The sequence below is a fragment of the Scomber japonicus genome, chromosome 12 (assembly GCF_027409825.1).
Source record: "Scomber japonicus isolate fScoJap1 chromosome 12, fScoJap1.pri, whole genome shotgun sequence".
In the NCBI taxonomy this organism is placed as follows: domain Eukaryota; kingdom Metazoa; phylum Chordata; class Actinopteri; order Scombriformes; family Scombridae; genus Scomber; species Scomber japonicus.
In genome coordinates, this window is record NC_070589.1 from 23,629,160 (window position 1) to 23,648,861 (window position 19,702).

Here is a 19,702-nt window from a genome sequence, read left to right on the forward strand (position 1 = left end):
AATATTTTACTGAAAGCACAAGATTTACCTAATACCAGGAATGTTAAAAATCACTTTTATTCAATTAAACATTACAGTTTTGAGCCACTCAAAACTCCATTTTTTTAATAATCACATACATACTGTGCAATATTACATGTTATAATGATGATATGTTGATAAATAAGGCGCCGTCATTCTGTACATGTCCAGTAAGCTCTGGAATATACAGTGAATACATTATGTGCCAAATAAACCTGATTAGTGTGAAACTTATTACAAGAATGCAATATTTTAAGGCAATTAAACAAATGTCCTCTAACTGGATCATAAGACATTATGGGAGAAAAACCCCCACAAATCCACAGAAAACAAAATAGAAACAGATCCAAAAGGTTGTTTTGAACATCGAGAGAGAAGCAAAAATCTAACCTGTAAGCAGATCTCACTTTGTATAGGCGGTAGTGTGAAGCATAGAAATAAAAATGACGAAGCTTAGTGTAACAGCACCAGTATAAACTATGGAGGTTTACACTTATTCCATTTTATAGAGGCTCTTAGTTGTATGGGAGTGCAAGTTTTTTGTGGGCGTTACGAGAAGGCAAAGATGAATCATGTGACAAACACAAGTTGCTGACATCAGAGTGATGGTGCAACAGCGCTCCAGGTGGATTGAACTTTGTTCATAAAGGAAGACCTCAATGATTATCACTAGCATCTTAATTATTGGAAATACAAAAGCTGACAAATGATATGGCGCTAAATCTCATTTAACCATAGCAATTTTATAACTAAAATGCCTATCAAGAGATTCAAAAAACAACATCAATTGTATGTACCTTCTGAAGAGTATTGATTTCTTCAATGTATGTACTTTTGGGCTATAAATAATAGATGAGCAGGCATAAATGGCAACACTTGTAACATTTGAAATAAAAACATGAATTGTGCCATTCATGATCAGATGACTGAGCTCCAGTTCTTTAAGACTGGTTTGTTTTAAAGATGGACTCCGCTGGCCCTTAGGCGTACACATAAAACCATCATCAAATAATATTTACAGTACATGAAGAGGTTTCATTAAAAAAAAAAAACAACATTTGAAATTGGACAAATTAAATCACAGGCTAACAGAGCAGTTAGCATGTATAGTAATCCATAATCAATATGAATATTTCTGAGTAATTAAAGGTTATATAAAACCGTTTAAACAGTGCATTTTACAAGTACTTCATAGACCACAGATTTGTTGCTTTTATATATAAATAAAGCAGTAAAATATTCTTAAAATGTTATTTTTCTTGCAACAAACATCCTCTTGGATAAGGCAGGGTTGTAAGTTGTAGTCAAGTACCCAGCTGGTTTGGGTTGCATTAAATCGCTATGTTCTTGCAAGATGAAGCCAGGCTTAGATCTAGTGGCTCCATATTGTCCCTGATTATAGTTGCCATGTAGTTTGGGAGCAATGAACCTTAACTGGTTGCTAAATTTGGAGTCATTTGACATGTCTCCAGTCATGGCTGGAGAAACACTGGTCTCTTACACAAATTGGTAACGAGGGCTGCTAGTCGTGTTGGGCCAGTGTCGGTGTTGTTGTCATGAGTGTGCGGAGGACTGTTAGGCAGAAAGAGGGGGACTAGAAGTTGTGGTGGGGCATGCCCAGTCAGGCACTGGGCATGTCAGCCTTGCTGAGAGCGATGGCCAGCTCCAGGTCCTGTTGCTCCTGAAGCCGTAGTCTTCTCAGCCTCTCCTGCTCCTCGCGCTCACTCTCCCGTTTGGCCCACTCCAGCTGCTGGTTCTCACTTCCAAACTAGTGCAGAGAAACAAACATTAGATGTGGACCCCAAAAAAAAAGAGAGAGACAAAGACAGAGATGTCAACACATAAAGAGGCGCGTAGATAGACAAGTACAGGTTCTAAAAGTAACTGTGGATGCAAATTTTAAAATTAAATGTTTCTAATTAGGAAGACTGTCGACAATTACGTCCAAACTAATTTTATACAGAACAGCAAGTTAAGCAAATTAAAAAACAACAAGCCATATAGATTTCACTTGGACATCACATGAAAGTCAAGAAAAAACAATAAAAGCTTTACAAAAAGATTCCTACACGACACAAAGCGATACAGTTGACAGAAATTATCGGCCATATATTTCCCATAAACATAAGTGCTTGGATATTTATTAAACTAATTGTGCTCATCAATCACCGTACTCAAGATTATTCAGGTTGTTTCACATGCAAAGGATTGAAGTTGACCACCACACCCTTGTACAGTCTTACCTTGACACGTTCAGATCCTGGCAGAAAAACAAAGATTACAACACAGAGCTCCATATAAAAACCACAAATCCCTTTCACAACTGTCATGCTGGCATGTGGGATAAAATTAATTAATGTCATGTCAAACGATACAAACCAGACACAAAAAGCTGCCATGCATCATCTCTCCACTCGAGAGCACGCTCAGCTGTTAGGCTATACATGATGGCAGAGAAGCGGAAGACGGAGGACAATAAAGGAGATTTAATCTGTTGTGCTCTGCTTCAAGGCATATCATGCTTTGACAGCAAATAAGCCTTTACCTTGTACTTCAAGACTTAAAAAATGCTCCCCGAGTGCTACCTGACCGGGCAAGTTCGCTGACTTGCTGACTTAAAAGTTTATAAATCCTGACTTCCTGTCAAAGCCACAGACGACAGCAAGCATGCAAGACCCTTTACCAGGCAGACGAAGGCAACAATCAGCTAGATAGAAGTACCAGGACTGTCCAAGTCAGTCATGCAAATGTGTGTTTTCCGTCAACAAAAAGCCCTTAAAAAGCTCTCCGATGTTCTGTCAGTTGTTAGTCAACAGCCAGTAAACATGGCGGTCCTGTGAACGCGTGCTTGAGTCACTGCGTGAGGGAAAGTTAACAGAATTAGGCCTAGTGACAGAGAGCTGCCATGTCTGAGCCATTAGCCCCACAGTGATCAGTAGCTCATGCAGACACAAATACTTGACCCAACAGAAAACTGTAAGTATGCTACACTTACAGAGCCAAAATCTGCAAAACCCATTGGACAGTCTTTGGATGCGTTACTCGAATGTGTCGTAACAAAAGTGTCTTTACTGTCTGCTGTGGAGCAAGCACTCTGGGATGCCTCTGATGCACTCAAACTGAGCATACCTACTGGAGAGGGAAGACATTTAAGTAAGTACCAAATCCATGTACGAAAACATACTTAAGTGCCTAAACTGAAGATGTTCACGATTAAGAACCTCTTGGGAAAATAAGGTCACACCAGCACTAATGTGTAATATTGTGCTGACAAATTTTCACAGGAAGCCAACAGCTTCAAGTGCATACATAAGTCACCCAGGGGAAAGCAATACTGGTTCAAAAAAGGTGTTAACCACATTTTTTGAGTAAACTCACTGAACCATTGAAGCTTAACAAGCACAGTGTTGCTCTTTTTGAGCACAGACTTATAAAAGACGGGCACACCCTTGTCTACCGTAAGTGCTGAACCCACTTCGTATGTTAATTGTATTATAATCTGGCTACAATTATTCATCTGTCAAGCTTCGTTCAATTCAGTGAGTGACACAAACTGAATCTGGGAATTGGGGTGCTTCTACCAAAAAAAAGTCAAGAGTGCAAATTCTGCCTATGGTTTATTTGAAGGGGCCACATTATACCCCTTTTCCACAAGTTAACACAGTTCCCCGGTGTCTTAATAAATGTATCTGACATGGTTTGGTAAAAATACAACAAGGACCAAGCACCACAGCAGCTTTCTGTCTCTTCAGCCCTTTTCAGAACACCTAGTTTCAGTGCCTGTCCTGCTCCCTTCACCTCCTACTCTTTGGGTAAGCCAGCTACCATGGCAACTGTTGTGTATGAACCCCAGAGAAAAACATAGCGGTGCAGAAACTCCTATTGTCTCGCGTTACTCGACTTTGACCGTGGGACCACTTGCATTTGCTCAAATGTCCCAAACCGCCAGTGAGCAACAGCAGGCGCAGGGTTGAGATTTTAAGATAAAGCAAAATTTACTCTTTAACCCCAAAAGTTAAAAAACTTAACTCCTCCTGCCGCAAACTGCTCTGGATCAGAGGGAGCGGTACAATTTCAATGAAGCCTCGAGTGACATAAGAGGGGCCTCAAATCTGAATGACTTGTTGAATCATAAGAGTACAGAGCAGGCCAGCCTGCAACAAACTGACTCAGTGGTCTCATTTCACAGTTTGAGTGTAAGCATGCACATCAGAGACAAAAAAAAAAAAAAAAAAAAAAATTACACACACACACACACACACACACACACACACACACACACACACACACACACACACACACACACACACACACACACACACACACACACACACACACACACACACACACACACACACACACACACACACACACGCACGCAGTAGTTTTAGTTAGTTTTTCATAATATGGCCCCTTTAAATATTGCACTAATAAAACATCTAATTTGTAATACATGCTGCAATACACCTGGAGGCGGTTAGCCAATATAAACCTTCTAACTGGACCAAAATTTGTTGTGCAATTGTCCCTGTGATGCATACAGCCCACATCTTTTTCACTTCCCTTTCACGTACAAGGCACATATCTGGAGTTAGCTGGCAGGCTGACTGTGGACACATGTCTCTACCCCTTTCTGTGTGGTAAAGCAAAGGGGAACACAAACTTTCTCACGCTGTGGCTTCTGCTAAAAGAACAAGTGCAAGGTCACAGCGGAAGGGAACGTGTTGGGCATGGCCTGTGGGTAGTGTGTGACTTCACATACACACACACACACAAACCTCAAGATGAAAATGAGGCTTAATGCCTCCAAATGGCAGAGAAATGGTTCTCAGTCTTATCACATTGTTTAAAAGTTACACAACTGAATTAATATTTCAATAACACCAACAAGGTCACATCACTCTTTAAAACCCCATAGTACACCCATATCTCGATCGTCAGCTTTCCTGTTGACAACTTCAAAAGAAGAAATAACTTTCACTGCAACGTCACAGCTCAATTTTTACTTTTTAACACAATTAGAGCACAAAAATCCCTGTTCAGAAGGACAAGAGTCAATCACAATAAATACCCAAAATGATGCTGCCATTACATTTTAGTGACAGGTTGCAACCATTAAAAGTGGCACATAAAATGTGCACTCAAAAGAAAATAACTTGGCATGACAAATGGTATTGATTTCAACTGGTCTAATACAATGTTAGATGCTAATTATGAACATCACTGGACCATTAATATCGAGTTAAGCAGCAAGCACAGTCATGTTCAAACACACACACACACACACACACACAAGCACATTAAATCAGGGCTTACCATAGGGAGGTGCAGGCCGGTTAGGCACATTTTTCTTTGATGGAAGCGCAGGGTTGTCTGACTTCTGTTCACACACAAGGAAAAAGACAATATAAATCCCTCACCTGTCATTCACCGTGATGACTCCAACAGGAATGTCAGCCAAATTACAAAGCCTCTGGCCTCATACCACAGAGGTTGTTTTCATAAATAAGATAAATGGGCAGAAGAATAAGAAATCACTTATAATGAGAATAAAGTAAACAACACAGCTCTCTACAACTTGAGTGGAAAGTTATGTTTTATGGTGCAACTGATTCATAACTCTGGGAATCTGTGGAGCTTACCTTCGACATCTGACTAAAATCGGCAAATCCACCTTTGCTTCCAAAAGAGTTGCTTCCAAAGGGGTCCGTTGTCCCGAACACATCTATGAGTGACAAGAGTACATTGAAATATATTTGGAACATTTGAATACGTTTACGGAAAGAGCCAGAAAACTATAATGAAGTACAGTCCCAAACCGCACGTTCAAAATCATCTCAGCATCTTTGCTTATTTTGTAAAGGGCCTGCGTGCTATTTTCAGCAAAGGGAATGTGGCATGACCGTTAAATTTTCCATGACATTTCGCAAAATCCTGAAAAGCAGAGGTTTTTGTTTAACCTGACGTATGCATCTGATCAGCTAATTAAAGGCGTCAGTTGGAGTACTGTTAACCAGAACTGTGCCCAGGTTGTTTTGAAGCTCAGTGGTATGCCGCTTAATGAAAAAAAAAGAGAGGGCAAACTGCAGATGGTTACAGTGAAAAAACAAAACATTGTAATATAATATGTTTGTTGTGAATGTGCAACCACAAGAGACCCCATTCATGTGGAGCACGCTGTGTTTTCTTTTGCGCACAGTAACTCAGCTCAGGTCTACAGTTGCCTCTGTGTTCCTCTGAAGGTGTGTAGCATGGCAGAGCATTGGTCAGCAGTAGCCACTAACTTAAAACAACTTCCGTGACGAATGAAGCAGAGCAGCTCAATAGTGGCAGATATAAAGGCAGGACAGAGGCAGGAGTGAACTGGTTAAAGGAGTGGCAGTGTATTCTAGTAGAGCAGGACCAGCAGTCACAGAGTTTCTGTTATGTTTGGCTCCTGCAAGCCTCCTGTTTTTCCAGGGTAGGGGGAGTATTTTTAGTTGGCCAGTAGTTAAATGCGTAGGTACTCGACTAAAAATAGCCCTGAGCCACAGGAAAATTTGAAGCCGCAGTGAGTAAAAATTGTTTGCCCCTGATGCCCCCAAAAATAAAATCTAAATCTAACACGTCACCCAGAGTGGCAAAGAATGACTCTTTGAGATGGTGTTGCACAACGAGAACGTTCTCTCACCTATAGATGTCAGTTAAAAGAGTCACATTCTGGGAAAGTTGCACGTATTTAGTGCAGAGATGACTATGCATCTGTGCTTTCAGCTGACAAAGACACTACTGCAGTATCACATGATACTTTCCCATCTTCATAATGACTTAAAAGAACATGAATAAAAATACTGAATTGTTTTTCAAACTGTTATATACAACAAGCCAATTTAAAAAAAAAAGCTAAACTGAGAAATGTAGTATTTCTCACACAAACATGCACAAACGTTCCCTCAGGTTAATCTTTAAATGAACCACTTAGAAGACCAAGAGTAAAATCTCTCTTTATGTACTGACATTCCAGAATGCTTATGGCCATCAAAGTACCTGAGTCCGTTGGTTTTGATGAAAAGGGGTCAGCTCCGAAGGCACTTGGCTGAAAAAACACAAAACGGCAAAGTACAAGTTCAGTAAATAATCTATTAAAAGAGCTTGTTTAAGATACAAAAAACATTGACCACAATAGCATAGCCACCAAAAATCTTTCTTTAGAGTGCTGGTTTACATTTCCCATTATCTACAATGGAGAAGACACGTCAGAACTTGTTTCTATCAGCACTGACAACTACAGCAGGTCTTTTAAAACAGGGAGCATAACATCTTTCAACTTAAAGGAAAAGAGTGATAGCGTTCTTGCAGTCATATTGCTTCCAATCAAACCAAGAATGACACTTCTAGCTAAGAAAATCAGAGAGCTAAAAAGAAGACGCGTATGATACCTTGGCTGGAGGTGTGGGTTTTTTATTGAAGGGGTCTGAGGATCCAAACATGTCAGACTTCTTGAAAAAATCTTCAGATGCGGCGCCTTTGAAGGGATCACTTTCTTTGAATGGATCTACCCCAAATGGATCTAGAAGAGGAACAAAACAGTGGTGAGTGAAAAGCAACTGGCTTGGCTGGGTTAGGACTTGAATCATTTTCAACCTTTAAAAAGAATCTGAGGTTTTTTTTTCCACAGCATGAACTCCAACAGACTGGAACAAACAAACATTTCCATTTCATTTACGTAGTTGCACAATTTTGGCATCAATAACGTAGGTATATTTTAGGAATTTAGCCGAAATGCTTATTCATAATACAGGTGTTCAGACCTTTGAAGGGGTCGGACTTGAAGGGGTCCTCTGTCTGGAAGGGGTCAGCTGGGGGCTCCTTGGCGCTGCTGTTGTTGAACATGGCTATCCTTGACTTGAAAGATTGATCCTGATAAAGATAAAAAAAAAAAAAGTAGCATAATATAAAGACGTGTATTGATTCTGCACTAAAATATTATTCAGCATAAAAAACTGTGCACTTAGGGGGTCTGCGGCCATCTTACATCAAAACACAGTAAATTTATGACAAGGCATACTGTAATCTCCTTTTGGGGGCAACAAAACAGGGGAACAAACAGATGTGCATTTTTATGTTTGTGTATCCCTATGGCATCTTAATGGTAATGAAACAGCCAAACTGGCAGGAGGTGATGTAAAAAGATTTTCAGTCAGGTTCTCTTTTTTTGTTTAAGGGATGGGAACCAAAATCTGAGCCAGGATCATCAGGTGTAAAGGTGAATAAGGTTTCGGTGTACTAGGCTAAATTCTTGGGGTCAAATGTATTTATTTTATTTTTCATCTCCTCACCGCACTTCTGAAACCTCCGTTCTCCTTCTCAGCAAATGGTTCACTCAAATCTGGCAGGTCGCTGAAGTTTCCTCCATTGATGTCGTTTAAGGAGCTGTTGTACTGCTCAATGGTCTTGGTCACTTCCTTTTGGTTGTCCTGGATCAGCGACAGCTTACTGCGAGCCTAAAAACACATGAAAGACATCGGCATCATTTCCTTCTCTATTCAACAGTGCAGAATTTCCTGCCAGGTAGAAATAATTATGATTTCAATCTGCACCTTAAAAGTTTTTACAAAATTCATTCTTTAAAGTAAAAATAGAAATTGAACACTATTATCCTTGAAGCAATTTATTTATTTGCTTTTCCACCATGAATTTAGTACAAATATGTTCTTTAAAAGTCTTTACCAGATTAAAACAATATGACCTGATTTTTAGCAAATGCTATAAGTGGTGGTGAGTGGTTGAGTTGGTCCAAAAGAGCAATTAAAGTATGATACAAGAAGGCAATTAACATTTTCACTTCATTTAAAAATGTGTGCTCCCCAATGCACTGTAGCACAGTAGAAAAAAGTAAAATTTATGTATTCAAGTGAGATTATTGTATCCAAAATATACCCACCAACACCAAAATACAGTAAGTTCATATTCTATAGACAGTACATGAATATAATCACCTTACACCTTCTTGCACAAAAGGGAAGTCATTATCATCATAACCAGTCTTAATGCAACACAATGCTGAGCTGATCAGATGCCTTATTGGCCATAAGTGCCAGAACATCTTCATGTGACATGTCTCTCTAACTGTACTGACCTGGTTGATCTCTTCCTGGGTGGTTTTGAGTGATTTAACTATGCTGTCCAGCTGGACGCGACCAGAGAGCAAGTTCTGCTCCAGCTGGGCCTCCTCCTCCTGCAGCCGGCTCAGGTCCACCTTGGAACGGCCAAGTTCATCCTCCTGGCTCCGGAGGTCAGTCTCCTGAGAGCGGATCTGGCTCTGCAGGGACGAAATCTAGAGGGTGGAAGAGGAGATATTTGCAGACTCATCATTTGTGTAATACTTTACCTGCTGCAAATTAAGTACTTATAACTTATGTGTCATTTAGGTTGCTTGTTAGGACAGATTGAGGTAGCATTAATATTAAGGTATATTTTCTAGAGGATGCAAGGAAAGGCATTGCAGTAAGACTGCAGTCCTTGCACATACTTATAAAGTAATTGGCCTCAGTTGAATCAGCAAAACAGTTAGCTAAGTTAGAGACAGTCTCAAACACTTGATGACTTTGTTAGAAGTAATAACCTGCAGTACTTTCCTTTAAACAGACCTATCCCTAACCTGACCTCACAGTTTGATTGACATATGATATCTGGCAATACCTAAACTCATCAGCTAAGCACAAACATCACACCACAACATGATCAAAGATGCATGACCATTCACATGTCACCCGAAGCAAAATACAAAACACAGCAGCGTTTCTTCTGATGATATGCATGTCATTTTTATGTGTCAAGACTCTAACCATCTGTGACTCTTCCTGACACTTCTGCTTGACGTCGTTGAGCATCCCCTCCAGCTTGGAGCGCTGCTGGTCCATCTCCTCCAGACGTTCCTGAGCTTCCTGCTTCTGGGACTCGAGGTCCTGCAGGCTGCTGCTCTCCCGGTCCAATTCATTCTGCATGTCCTGAGGCCAAACACACACGCACAGGCATATTCAACAAAAAGACTCTTCCAGTTCACCTAGAAATTGCAGAACTTGGTGCTTAACTTGACAATCTTCTTGAGTGAATCTCAAAACGTGCATTACTTCAAAATGACTATGAGTTTGCCTTGTTTACAGTTTTGTATATAAATTATGTATTTTTAGGCTGTCTAACAGAAAGGTTCATTAGTAGGGGAGACTGGGGACAGTTGCAACACTTTTTACATTACTCTCAGTTACTCAGAGACTATTTGGACTAGGCCCACCAAACCTTTACATATTAAACTTACACATGTCTGCTAATTACCCATACCATTTAAAGATGGTTACATATAACATAACAATCACAATATTGATTTGAATAGAAAAATTCAGATGTTGCAACTGACCCTAAACATGGGGACAGTTGCAACACGGATCAGGGACGGTTGCAATATATTAAAAACACAGTAAATTTAACTAATTAATTATTATTTATTTATTAATATTTATCATAGGCCTACCTTGTGTCAATGTACAGATGTTACTGAAGCTATTAAAACTTGAATAACTTGCTTGGTCCTCTGAGAATACTTTTTTGCTGGTCCAGTACCCTGCAAGCGGTATCTTATTTGATGTCCCGCTTACAAGTCTTTTTTGTGGAACCTGAATAATGTGGTGTGGCATATGTCGAAGGCCTTGGCTACTGCCCTGACTGATTTACAATATCTGAGGCTCGTTCCAAAATATTGAGGGGAACCCCTCTGTTAGTGACTCTTTTCCTCACTCTTGGCATACTGAAAACAAACAGAATACAATTTCTACTTTTAGATAATTTATTCACTATAGGACAACAAATACATCGACTTTTCTCCTGTTTTCACAATGAAATACATGAATTGTGCCTATTTTTAACTTAAAATCTTCAAAAAAACTGTTTAGTGGTCTGTTTTGATATGACTAGCCAACTTAAAACTGTTGCAACTGTCCCCATGGTATCAGTCAGGACAAAACATCATGTGCTAGCTAGCCACACTGACATTGACACATGCTAACCATATCACTGAATACTCAATAAAACAATGATTCAAACTAGGTAAGTCTGAATTCACTCATACAAAAGGTCAGGACAGTATGACAAAAATTCAGCTCATGAAAAAAGCTACTTTCATACATCCAAAACAACTTTTCTTGATAAAAACAGGACCAGGTGCTCAATATGGCCTCTCTCTTCTTGGTGGGCAGAGGGTCTAACTGAGCATGTGCAGTGTGAGTGTCATCACTCTAGCATGCTTCTGATTGGAGAAATAAGACTTGTTGCAACCGTCCCCTGTTGCAACTGTCCCCAGTCTCCCCTACTCTTTGTGTTTCCATTTCATGAGACACTAATTATCTGACATTATGGTTTGTAGATTTTTTGGCTTAGACTTACGTGAACTTCACTATTTTGGTGTCTGATGGATTCCTCCTTTTCCCTTATCTCTTGTTCCATGATGAATTTCTCTCTAAAAAGATGAACCACATAGTAAAAGAGCAAAGGAGAGGAAATTACAATTTGATATTACTCACTAACAAAGCAACTGTAGGCATTTTTTAACAAGTTTGTAAAGACAAATTAATGAAGAAGAGTGTGATGAGAGGAAGTAACAGCATTGAAGCGACACCCCACTCTACTGACACTACTGAATGTCACTTATTTAGTAGTTCGAGCATTGACGAACAAGTATGTTCAAAGTTATCTGTTGATACTGTTGTTGTTGACATGTGGAAACAGAGAGATTTACAAAAAATCAACGTGAAAGAAAAAGCAAAGGAAGTGGAATTTGTTGTATTCAGTAGTACATTTTATACCCTCATTGACAATATACACATTTGAAGGAAAAACCCCCCCTGAAATTTAGACTGTAATTGTATACATGCCATGATACTTTGAAAGAGTACTCCAGTATTATGATGTGCTTGATCTTATTTCAACTGTCATAAAGCTGCAAATTCATGTAAGCTCAAAATATGCTTTGATTGGCCGAACCAAGGTCTCTACAATAATAACTTCTCAGCTAACTCACCCTTTGTAAAAAATAAATAAATACATAAATACATAAAAAATCAGATATGAACACCATCATAATTATCTATTTTTTTTATTGCACTTATAGTTTAATGGAGCTTAGATCTCACTACAGCCTCCCCTATTTTCTTAGAGGAAAAGAAACAAAGCTATCCTCCTGCTACTCCGGGGCTCACCTCTGCAGCTGAGCTATTTCCTGGCTGAGGTCGTCCAGCTCTTTGATGCCTGTCAGCTCCGCCGACCCTGTGGAGCTGGTGCTGTCCTGAGGCGACAGACATTGAGACAGACAAGTGAGACGGCAGAGAGAGAGAGAGAAAAAAAAAGGACAATCAAACAAGTAAGGAGGACGTTAGGGGGACAGGAGGTGAGAACAGAGAAAACAGGAGACGGGTAAGAGAGAAAATGGATACGAGGGATACAAGGGAATGTTAGAGGGAAGACAGGGGTTAGGGAAAAGGAAACAAGAAGGATGAAGAAACAGAGCAGAGGGGAGATGAGTGGTATGCAGGGGTCTGAGAGGAGCTCCCTGCTGATATGTCTAGCAAAACAAAAGACACAGGACGGAAATACAAACACCTTGTACAGCTAAGGAAGGACAGAGACAGAGCCAGACAATACATGAATGAGGAGGCATGCACACAGATAAGACAATATGAGAGATTACAGTGGAATTTGGCTAAATTTTTAAAGAAATGTGATCAGTAACAGCCACGAGTCTCAATAGAAAATATGACCGTCCCAGAATCCTCTCCCTGTGAGCAAGTCAAGCATTGATCAGATATACGCTATCTTTAACTTTATCTCTTTTTTTTTAAGTTTCATGTTCGACCACAAAAAGGGAAGTGTGTAAAAGAACTATTTGTTTGAGATGATACCATTTTTAAAATATTTGTTTTATTTAGACTTTATGTCTTTGAATTATTACTCCGCTGAAGTTTTCTCTCTCTATTAATAATACTTATCTGTTTATAATACATACAAATAACTAGAATGTCTTTGTTGTGGGAAACTAGGGTGTGGTTACATATTAGAAGTTGTTCCCTTTGTGGTTAATTTTAAAACCTACACACTTTAGGCAGCTGTTAGCAAAAATGTTTGTACATGTTTTCGTAATAGTTAAACAAGTGAAACATTTTCTTGGGTGTTTAGTTTATTTATACAGTCAGAGAAACTGCAGCTTGATGACTGTTCTAACAGTTAGAAAATAGAAACTGAAATCCAAAATTAAATATCAAAGTGTGATAAACTGACATCTGATGTTACCAGTGCACCCTTGACTTTTGATGCTTTTTGAAGATGAAGTCATTGGTTGGCCATATCCTATATTTGCATTAGCAAAGTGTAGTTGTAATTATTAGAACTCACTGATCTCTCTCGGAGCAAAGGAAGGTTTAGAGTAGAGAAATTTGGGTAAAATCCAAGTCATTACAAATCTGTTGCAAACATTATTAAGATGGAACTATTCCTGTGTTCCCTTTATATTGGAAAATAAAGTGGAAAACTGGCAGAACAGAAAGGGCATGGGCCCGTTTACACCTTGTGCTCCGAACTGAGACAGATGATATGACAGAACATCAGCGCCACCTTGTGACGAAAACCTCAACTACTCACTCTGCGGATATTAGCTAATGCAGCATATTCAGGTCTCACAGCAGACATAAGCCCCGCGTAGCTCTGTTAGACAGGATAGAAAAGCAAAAACAACAACAGAACAGTTTTGCAACAGCAAGTATGGAAAGCCCAAAAGCAGCACTCACCATTTACAATGTACATAGATGCAGGGAAACATAAGACTCTTGAGGAACAGAGGCAAGTGAAAAATCTTAGTCTTTTGATTGATGAAAGGCAACAACTGCAAACCACCAATATGGATTTCAAGATGTTTGTTGGCTTGCACTTAAGAGCAAGAGTGAAAGATAATAAGCCCGTTAATAAAAGAAGCAATTGAAAGATCAAGTGGTGATTGGTTCAGGATAAAGTTGGGACTCACGGATCCTGCAGTCCTCTCTGAGGGGGGAATCATATCTGGGGTGAGAGTAGAGGGAGGGTCCATGCCTTTAGTGACCTTCTGCTGAATCAGGTACATGGCCAGAGAGAACTGCTCCCGGCTCAGCTTGCCCGTCTGTTTAGTGTCAGCCAGTCCCCTGCAGAGAGGAGAGAAAATTATACCCAACAATCACAGATAATGACATCCATCTGATATTGCCAAACATGCGGTCTAATTTCTGTGGTGGCTAAGAGCACTCTGAACTGCAATGTACTGCAGTTTGAGAAAACACAAGCACATCTTAACTACTTTGACAACAGAAAGGCAGTATTTAGAAAAAATAAGTTTCTAGACTTCATAAACGTTATAGAAGCGAATGGATCAATGGATCTGACAGTGAAAGTAATTTCACAGGGGGTGTGTAACACTCAAAACAATTAATTCAACGTTTTATAGCCGAAATAGTAGGTTATGGCTGGGTGTGCTGGCCATTGAGCAAACTGGGACAAACCCCAGCTGGCTGGTGAACTGTCAAAAAAATACATTCTTAGGCCGCAGCCACCAAAACATATCTGTTTTTAGCTCTTTGTCATTCGGGGTGAGAGCATGCTGCATGCCTGTATCAGCAATCACAGCAGAGCCTCCCTTTACTCTTACTGCCAGAAGGGGGAGACAAAAGTCCCACATTCCAGCTTTACACACTCACTAATGATGTTTAAAAATTAGATAAGTTAGTTTTTCTAATAATATTCTGTATATACACATTCTAATATTAGATAGAGAGAGACAGAGACAGACAGAGAGAGAGAGAGAGAGTTCTTCAGTTTTTAGTGTCTCCCAGAAGCTTCGATTGTGTAGAATCTCAGTTCTGTAGTGTTGTATTTGCACAATTTTTCTGTTTGCTGTTTGCTTTTTTATGCTGCACATGCATGTCCAAATTGATGAATGTGTTTCTTACTATTCCTGAAATTTTTGATGACTGAGCTGTCTTGAACCCTGTAATAAAAATAAAAAATAAAAAAGAACAACTAAAACCAAATAAATATGATCTGAACTAATCTGTGGTCTCACCATATCTGTGCCAACATAGTCTGGGAGAGACTGGACTGCATGAAGATCTCTATGACCTCAGTCCCGGTGACGAGACCATCATTGTCAGTGTCCATCTTCTGGAAGATGTCATCATATCGCTCTCTGTCAGCCACCGGTACTACCCAGTTTACCGCCGGCTGGAATGAACAACGAGCAACATTTACGTGATTAGGGATGAGGGACAAAACATATGTTACATCTTCACAGTTCTCTTTATGAGCTTTATTTTGGATTGATGAGTTTGGATTTCTGAAAGAAAAGGTGGTATTTTCATATTTATTCATTATATTGATTAAAAGTAAAAATTGTGCTATAGTATTATAGATTACCCAACATGTCCGAGAAGACGCCAATAGAATGCACTTTTACCAATAGTTTACTACAAACAGCATGATGATTTGTTACCGAGTTAACCAACCTCAATACTGGAAAAATCATCATGTAAAATTCAAGTTTAAATTCAGACTTTTGTGACTAAATTACTTGATAAAAGCAGAGGAAGTGGTTTGGAAAGGTTACCATAAAATGTGAAATGGACAGTCTAATTTTTGTGTTGAATAAGACAGAAAATACAAAATGGTAAAATTAAAATAGCAAAGAAAGAAAAAAAAAAAAAAAAAAAAGACGACGACATCGCAGAGAGCCTCACTTTTCTTCCCTGTCAAGGAGGAAACCTGTTTTTCCAAAGGTCTCAAGTGAAAGATCCCTACAGCAATAACAAAAGTATAAAGAAACACATAGGCCTGTGTACAATTCTCACAACAATGCGGCAAAACAAGTTCACCCATTATCAACAGAAAGAATTAATGCATGAAACTGTGTCTTTTTTTTAACCACTGGGCTCTGCCCTCGTGACCATTACTAAGGGATGAGCAACAAGAGATAAATGTAATGAGTTTATTGAGAGGGACTTGATGTTCTTCAACGTTTTTAGTGTTTTTCACACAATGCTTGTTTGAAGAGAACTGCCCATGACAGCAGACATACAATCCCATGTTTACTTTGCCATGAAGGAAACAAGACTGGTAAACAAACTACTACTTTTTTCTCTCCATACAATAAAGCAAAAATGAACATTCAAGTCTACTTTAAGAAGTGAGTAGGACTAACTAACCCAACAATCCCATACGAGTGATTATTGACTTTAAGTAACATTTGATTGTGACAATATGATTGTATTGGTTACTGTTTTTTAAAATGTGATTGTCTAAATTAATGATTATGAACAACATTTAATTAAAAGCTTATAAAAATTAGTTATTCGAGTTCTTGTTTTACATGTGTGTGGAGATTGATGGCGTACTGCAGAAAAGTGAAGCACAAATATACATTATATTATTACACTGAACATTATATATTATATTATATATTTATACTATCATATAAATATTGTGATATTAATTTTAATCACATTGCCCAGCGCAGCTACACTTATCAAATGTCATGAAAAGTCCCACTATGCCTACATCAACAGTTTAAGCATCCCAAAAGTGAGGCTACAAACCTGTGAGTTAGATTTAAAGGAGTGTTTTGGAGAGAGGTTGACAGTAGTGGTGGTGAGGGGACTAGCTCTGCCCAGTGGAGGAGTGCTTCGCAATGTGTCTTTGAGAGGAGCCGGACCAGAAGTAAGACCAGACAGAGCGGGCAGGACAGCCACAGCACCTGGCAGCACTGACGCAGATTTTTTCCTTTTGGAGGGAGGGATGAGGGAGGCGGGTAAGGTAGTTGGGATAGGCTCATTCTCCATGGCCCGATACACAAGATGCATGACCTACAAAATGGGAAATCAGTTCATTTAATAATATTAGCAAAAACAAGTTTTTTGTTTTTTTAACTCCAAATTTTTTTAAGTATTAAGTATTAGGACCCCAAAATTAGCCTGGAGTGACAACTTACCACTGTGAATTCATATTTGTCCAAGTGTCCATCTTTGTCTACATCACTTAAGTCCCAAATCTACGGAAATATAAAGTAAAATGCCAGAATTAACAAGAAGAAGATTAGGTTGCTTTGAGTTATCAGGTGACAGAAAGACTGTGCAACAGTGTTACATCTAACATGTAATATCACCTTTCCTAACACATCCAGAGGTAGCTTAGAGTTTATCAAGACTGGCTTCACTTTATCACCGGAGAGGAGACCATTTACAGGGGACAGACTCTCAAAAATGCCCTCAAATTTCCCTTTTTCATCAGGCTGGAAAAAGGAAATAAGAAAACAGGTTTAAGAAACAAGCCACATTTTCTTCATATTCTATGAAATGTTTTTGGTTGATGGTATCAACTCACCCTTATTGCCCACTGTGAGTCAGTTGATATTGTTGAAACACTTAATAATGGGCTGCTTGTGTCTCTCTGTAAAAAAAGAAAAAAAGAACATGACTTACTAGGTAGATTATCTGCAGAGACTAATACAGTTACAATCGCATGAAGATAATGAAAAGACAGTAAGGACATTTTCTCCTCACAAAATAACTTCCTGAGACACTTAGTATACATTACTTTCTAACACAGAAGTAGTTTTTCCCCTGCCAGCATGTGGCAGTAGCTGAAGCAGTTATTTCAACACTCACAAATTTGGGTGCCGCTAACGTTTGGTTGAGGTTGTTGAGGCTGATATCATTTCCACCCTGTGCTGAGGCCACCAATCTCAAAGCTATGAAGAAACCCTACAAAAGAGGAAGAAAGAATGGCAAATCTAGTGGGTTTTTTTTGCACACATAAGCATTACCAATCACTGCAAATGTACAGAGAAATTCTGTTACCCGCTTATCCAAGTAGCCTTTTCGTTCTGAATCTGCCAAATCCCAAATCTTTAAGAAAAAACAAAACAAAAACAATACTAAATTATGGAAGAAAAAAAAACTAAATTAAAGTCAAGAGGGCAGTGAACAAATATATGAATGTATTTGTAAGTGAATGTGTGTATGACCAACCTTTCCCAATGTACTGCCTGACAGCCCTGATGTCTTAAGGAACTGAGCTGCATCTCCAGCTGATATTTTGCCATTATTTCCTGGATCCAGCTACAAAGAACATGAAGTACCGTACAGAAGAAATAACAGCGTTTGATTGATATCATATGACTGGTGATATTTAGCTAAATAAACACTAAAAGACAAAGCGCAAAGCAGTATCCCCGACCATACCTGTCTGTAGTAGCTCTCATAGGCTGGGTTTCCACTTGATAACTAGAGAAGAAGAATGTAAAATATTATTTAAAAAATAGTAAATATACACCCCAAATAATTGCATTGGTTAACATATTGTCCACATTAAGCTGTTGGATATGAACGTAAGCTGTAATGTTAGCAGACTGTAGTTACATCATCAAGTTAGTCCGACGCTCACGTTAGCTAACTAAAGGTTGTTGTTCAGTTTAACCAAGCATTTAATGTTATTAATACAATCCTCACTAGTAATTACTGCTTTCCTTACAGCAGTAGCTGCTTTAAATTAACGCCAGTGCCATTTAAACGGCACAGTTGCTCTGCTGTCCTTACAACTAGCTAACCGTGTTAATTTAACCTAGTTCACAACGAGCTGTCTCTAATACGGCCCCACCAGCTAATATCCACCACTGCTGATAAACGGGTTGGCTGTGTGGTGAGAGCATATAGCGATTGTAACTGTCACTCGATGGTGTTCAATATAAAAATTCGCATATTTTTTCCCGAGGTGTTGGAAGTTGTTACCTGACTGAGAGTCATAAGCGCCGCCATATTTCCTGGTGTCTCGGGAGCGCGCGAACGCCCCTTAACCGGTACATGCACGAGCGGCGACAGACGCCTTTTCACCCGCATTCCGCGAGGACGCGCCCTAGTTCGCCTCTGATTGGCTGGTAGTCGTTACCTTCGTTGGCTAGGTGGGTTAGTTTATCTAGAGCAGGGGTGTCAAATATGCGGCTCGTGGGCCAGAACCGGTCCACCCCAGCTCACTTTGCTTCCTGTCTTCTTTATTTACATCTGTACTACCTTCCTTCCATCGTTCCTCCCTGTCTTTTCCTTTCTTCCTTCCTTCCATCTGTCCTTGCTCCCTTTCTTCCATCTTTTCTTCCTGTCTTCTTTTCCTTCAATCTGTCCTTCCTCCCTTTCTTCTTTCAATCTGTCCTTCCTCTCTTTCTTCCTTCAATCTGTCTTTGGGCTGTGTGGCCCTTGAATGAAAATAAGTGTGACACCCCTGATCTAGGCTAGAGGTTTGACTTATCAGTCACTCTAATCTAATTGCACTGACTGGACCTAATGAGAAGGCATATCTCGTTTCTTGCCTAGTATAAAAATACTCAGAGACATGACAATAAATATTGTATCTTGAATCAGAGGCAGTGTAGGGACGGGTCCTCGCAGTATGCGGGTGGGAAAATAATGCTGATTAGACGTGCTGGTGGGAAAATAATGCTGATTAGACGTGCTGGTGGTTCCGCAAGGTGTATGTGGGAGCAGTGACTGATGCTGAGAGGGACTAGCCTTTACGGGAAAATGTATTGTAGGCAGGGGTGGTAACCAGATTTAAAGGTAGCAACACTTGAACAATTCAGTTTTTATCTTTG

General features: G+C 39.5%; 1 protein-coding gene across 3 annotated transcripts; it reads right to left on the reverse strand.

Annotated features, from left to right (window-relative positions):
- Positions 1 to 47: 47 nt before the first annotated feature.
- LOC128368717 (epidermal growth factor receptor substrate 15-like 1) lies at positions 48 to 18,896 on the reverse strand. 3 transcript variants are annotated; one of them, XM_053329573.1, is made up of 24 exons: positions 18,849 to 18,896; positions 18,303 to 18,344; positions 18,090 to 18,179; positions 17,919 to 17,966; positions 17,727 to 17,822; positions 17,443 to 17,508; positions 17,225 to 17,350; positions 17,051 to 17,110; positions 16,659 to 16,925; positions 15,134 to 15,291; positions 14,066 to 14,219; positions 13,687 to 13,749; positions 12,252 to 12,337; positions 11,440 to 11,512; positions 9,849 to 10,010; positions 9,140 to 9,337; positions 8,340 to 8,504; positions 7,812 to 7,920; positions 7,440 to 7,570; positions 7,048 to 7,096; positions 5,664 to 5,746; positions 5,338 to 5,401; positions 2,265 to 2,281; positions 48 to 1,789 (listed from the first exon to the last, which is right to left on the reverse strand). In XM_053329573.1, the coding sequence occupies exons 1-24, from the start codon at positions 18,873 to 18,875 to the stop codon at positions 1,643 to 1,645; spliced, it is 2,481 nt and encodes an 826-aa protein (XP_053185548.1). In that variant the 5' UTR covers positions 18,876 to 18,896; the 3' UTR covers positions 48 to 1,642. The 3 variants fall into 3 exon arrangements, with proteins under 3 accessions (XP_053185548.1, XP_053185550.1, XP_053185551.1); XM_053329575.1 differs by lacking the exon at positions 13,687 to 13,749; XM_053329576.1 differs by lacking the exon at positions 2,265 to 2,281 and having other exon boundaries at positions 1,648 to 1,789.
- Between the last annotated feature and the right edge of the window lie 806 nt (positions 18,897 to 19,702).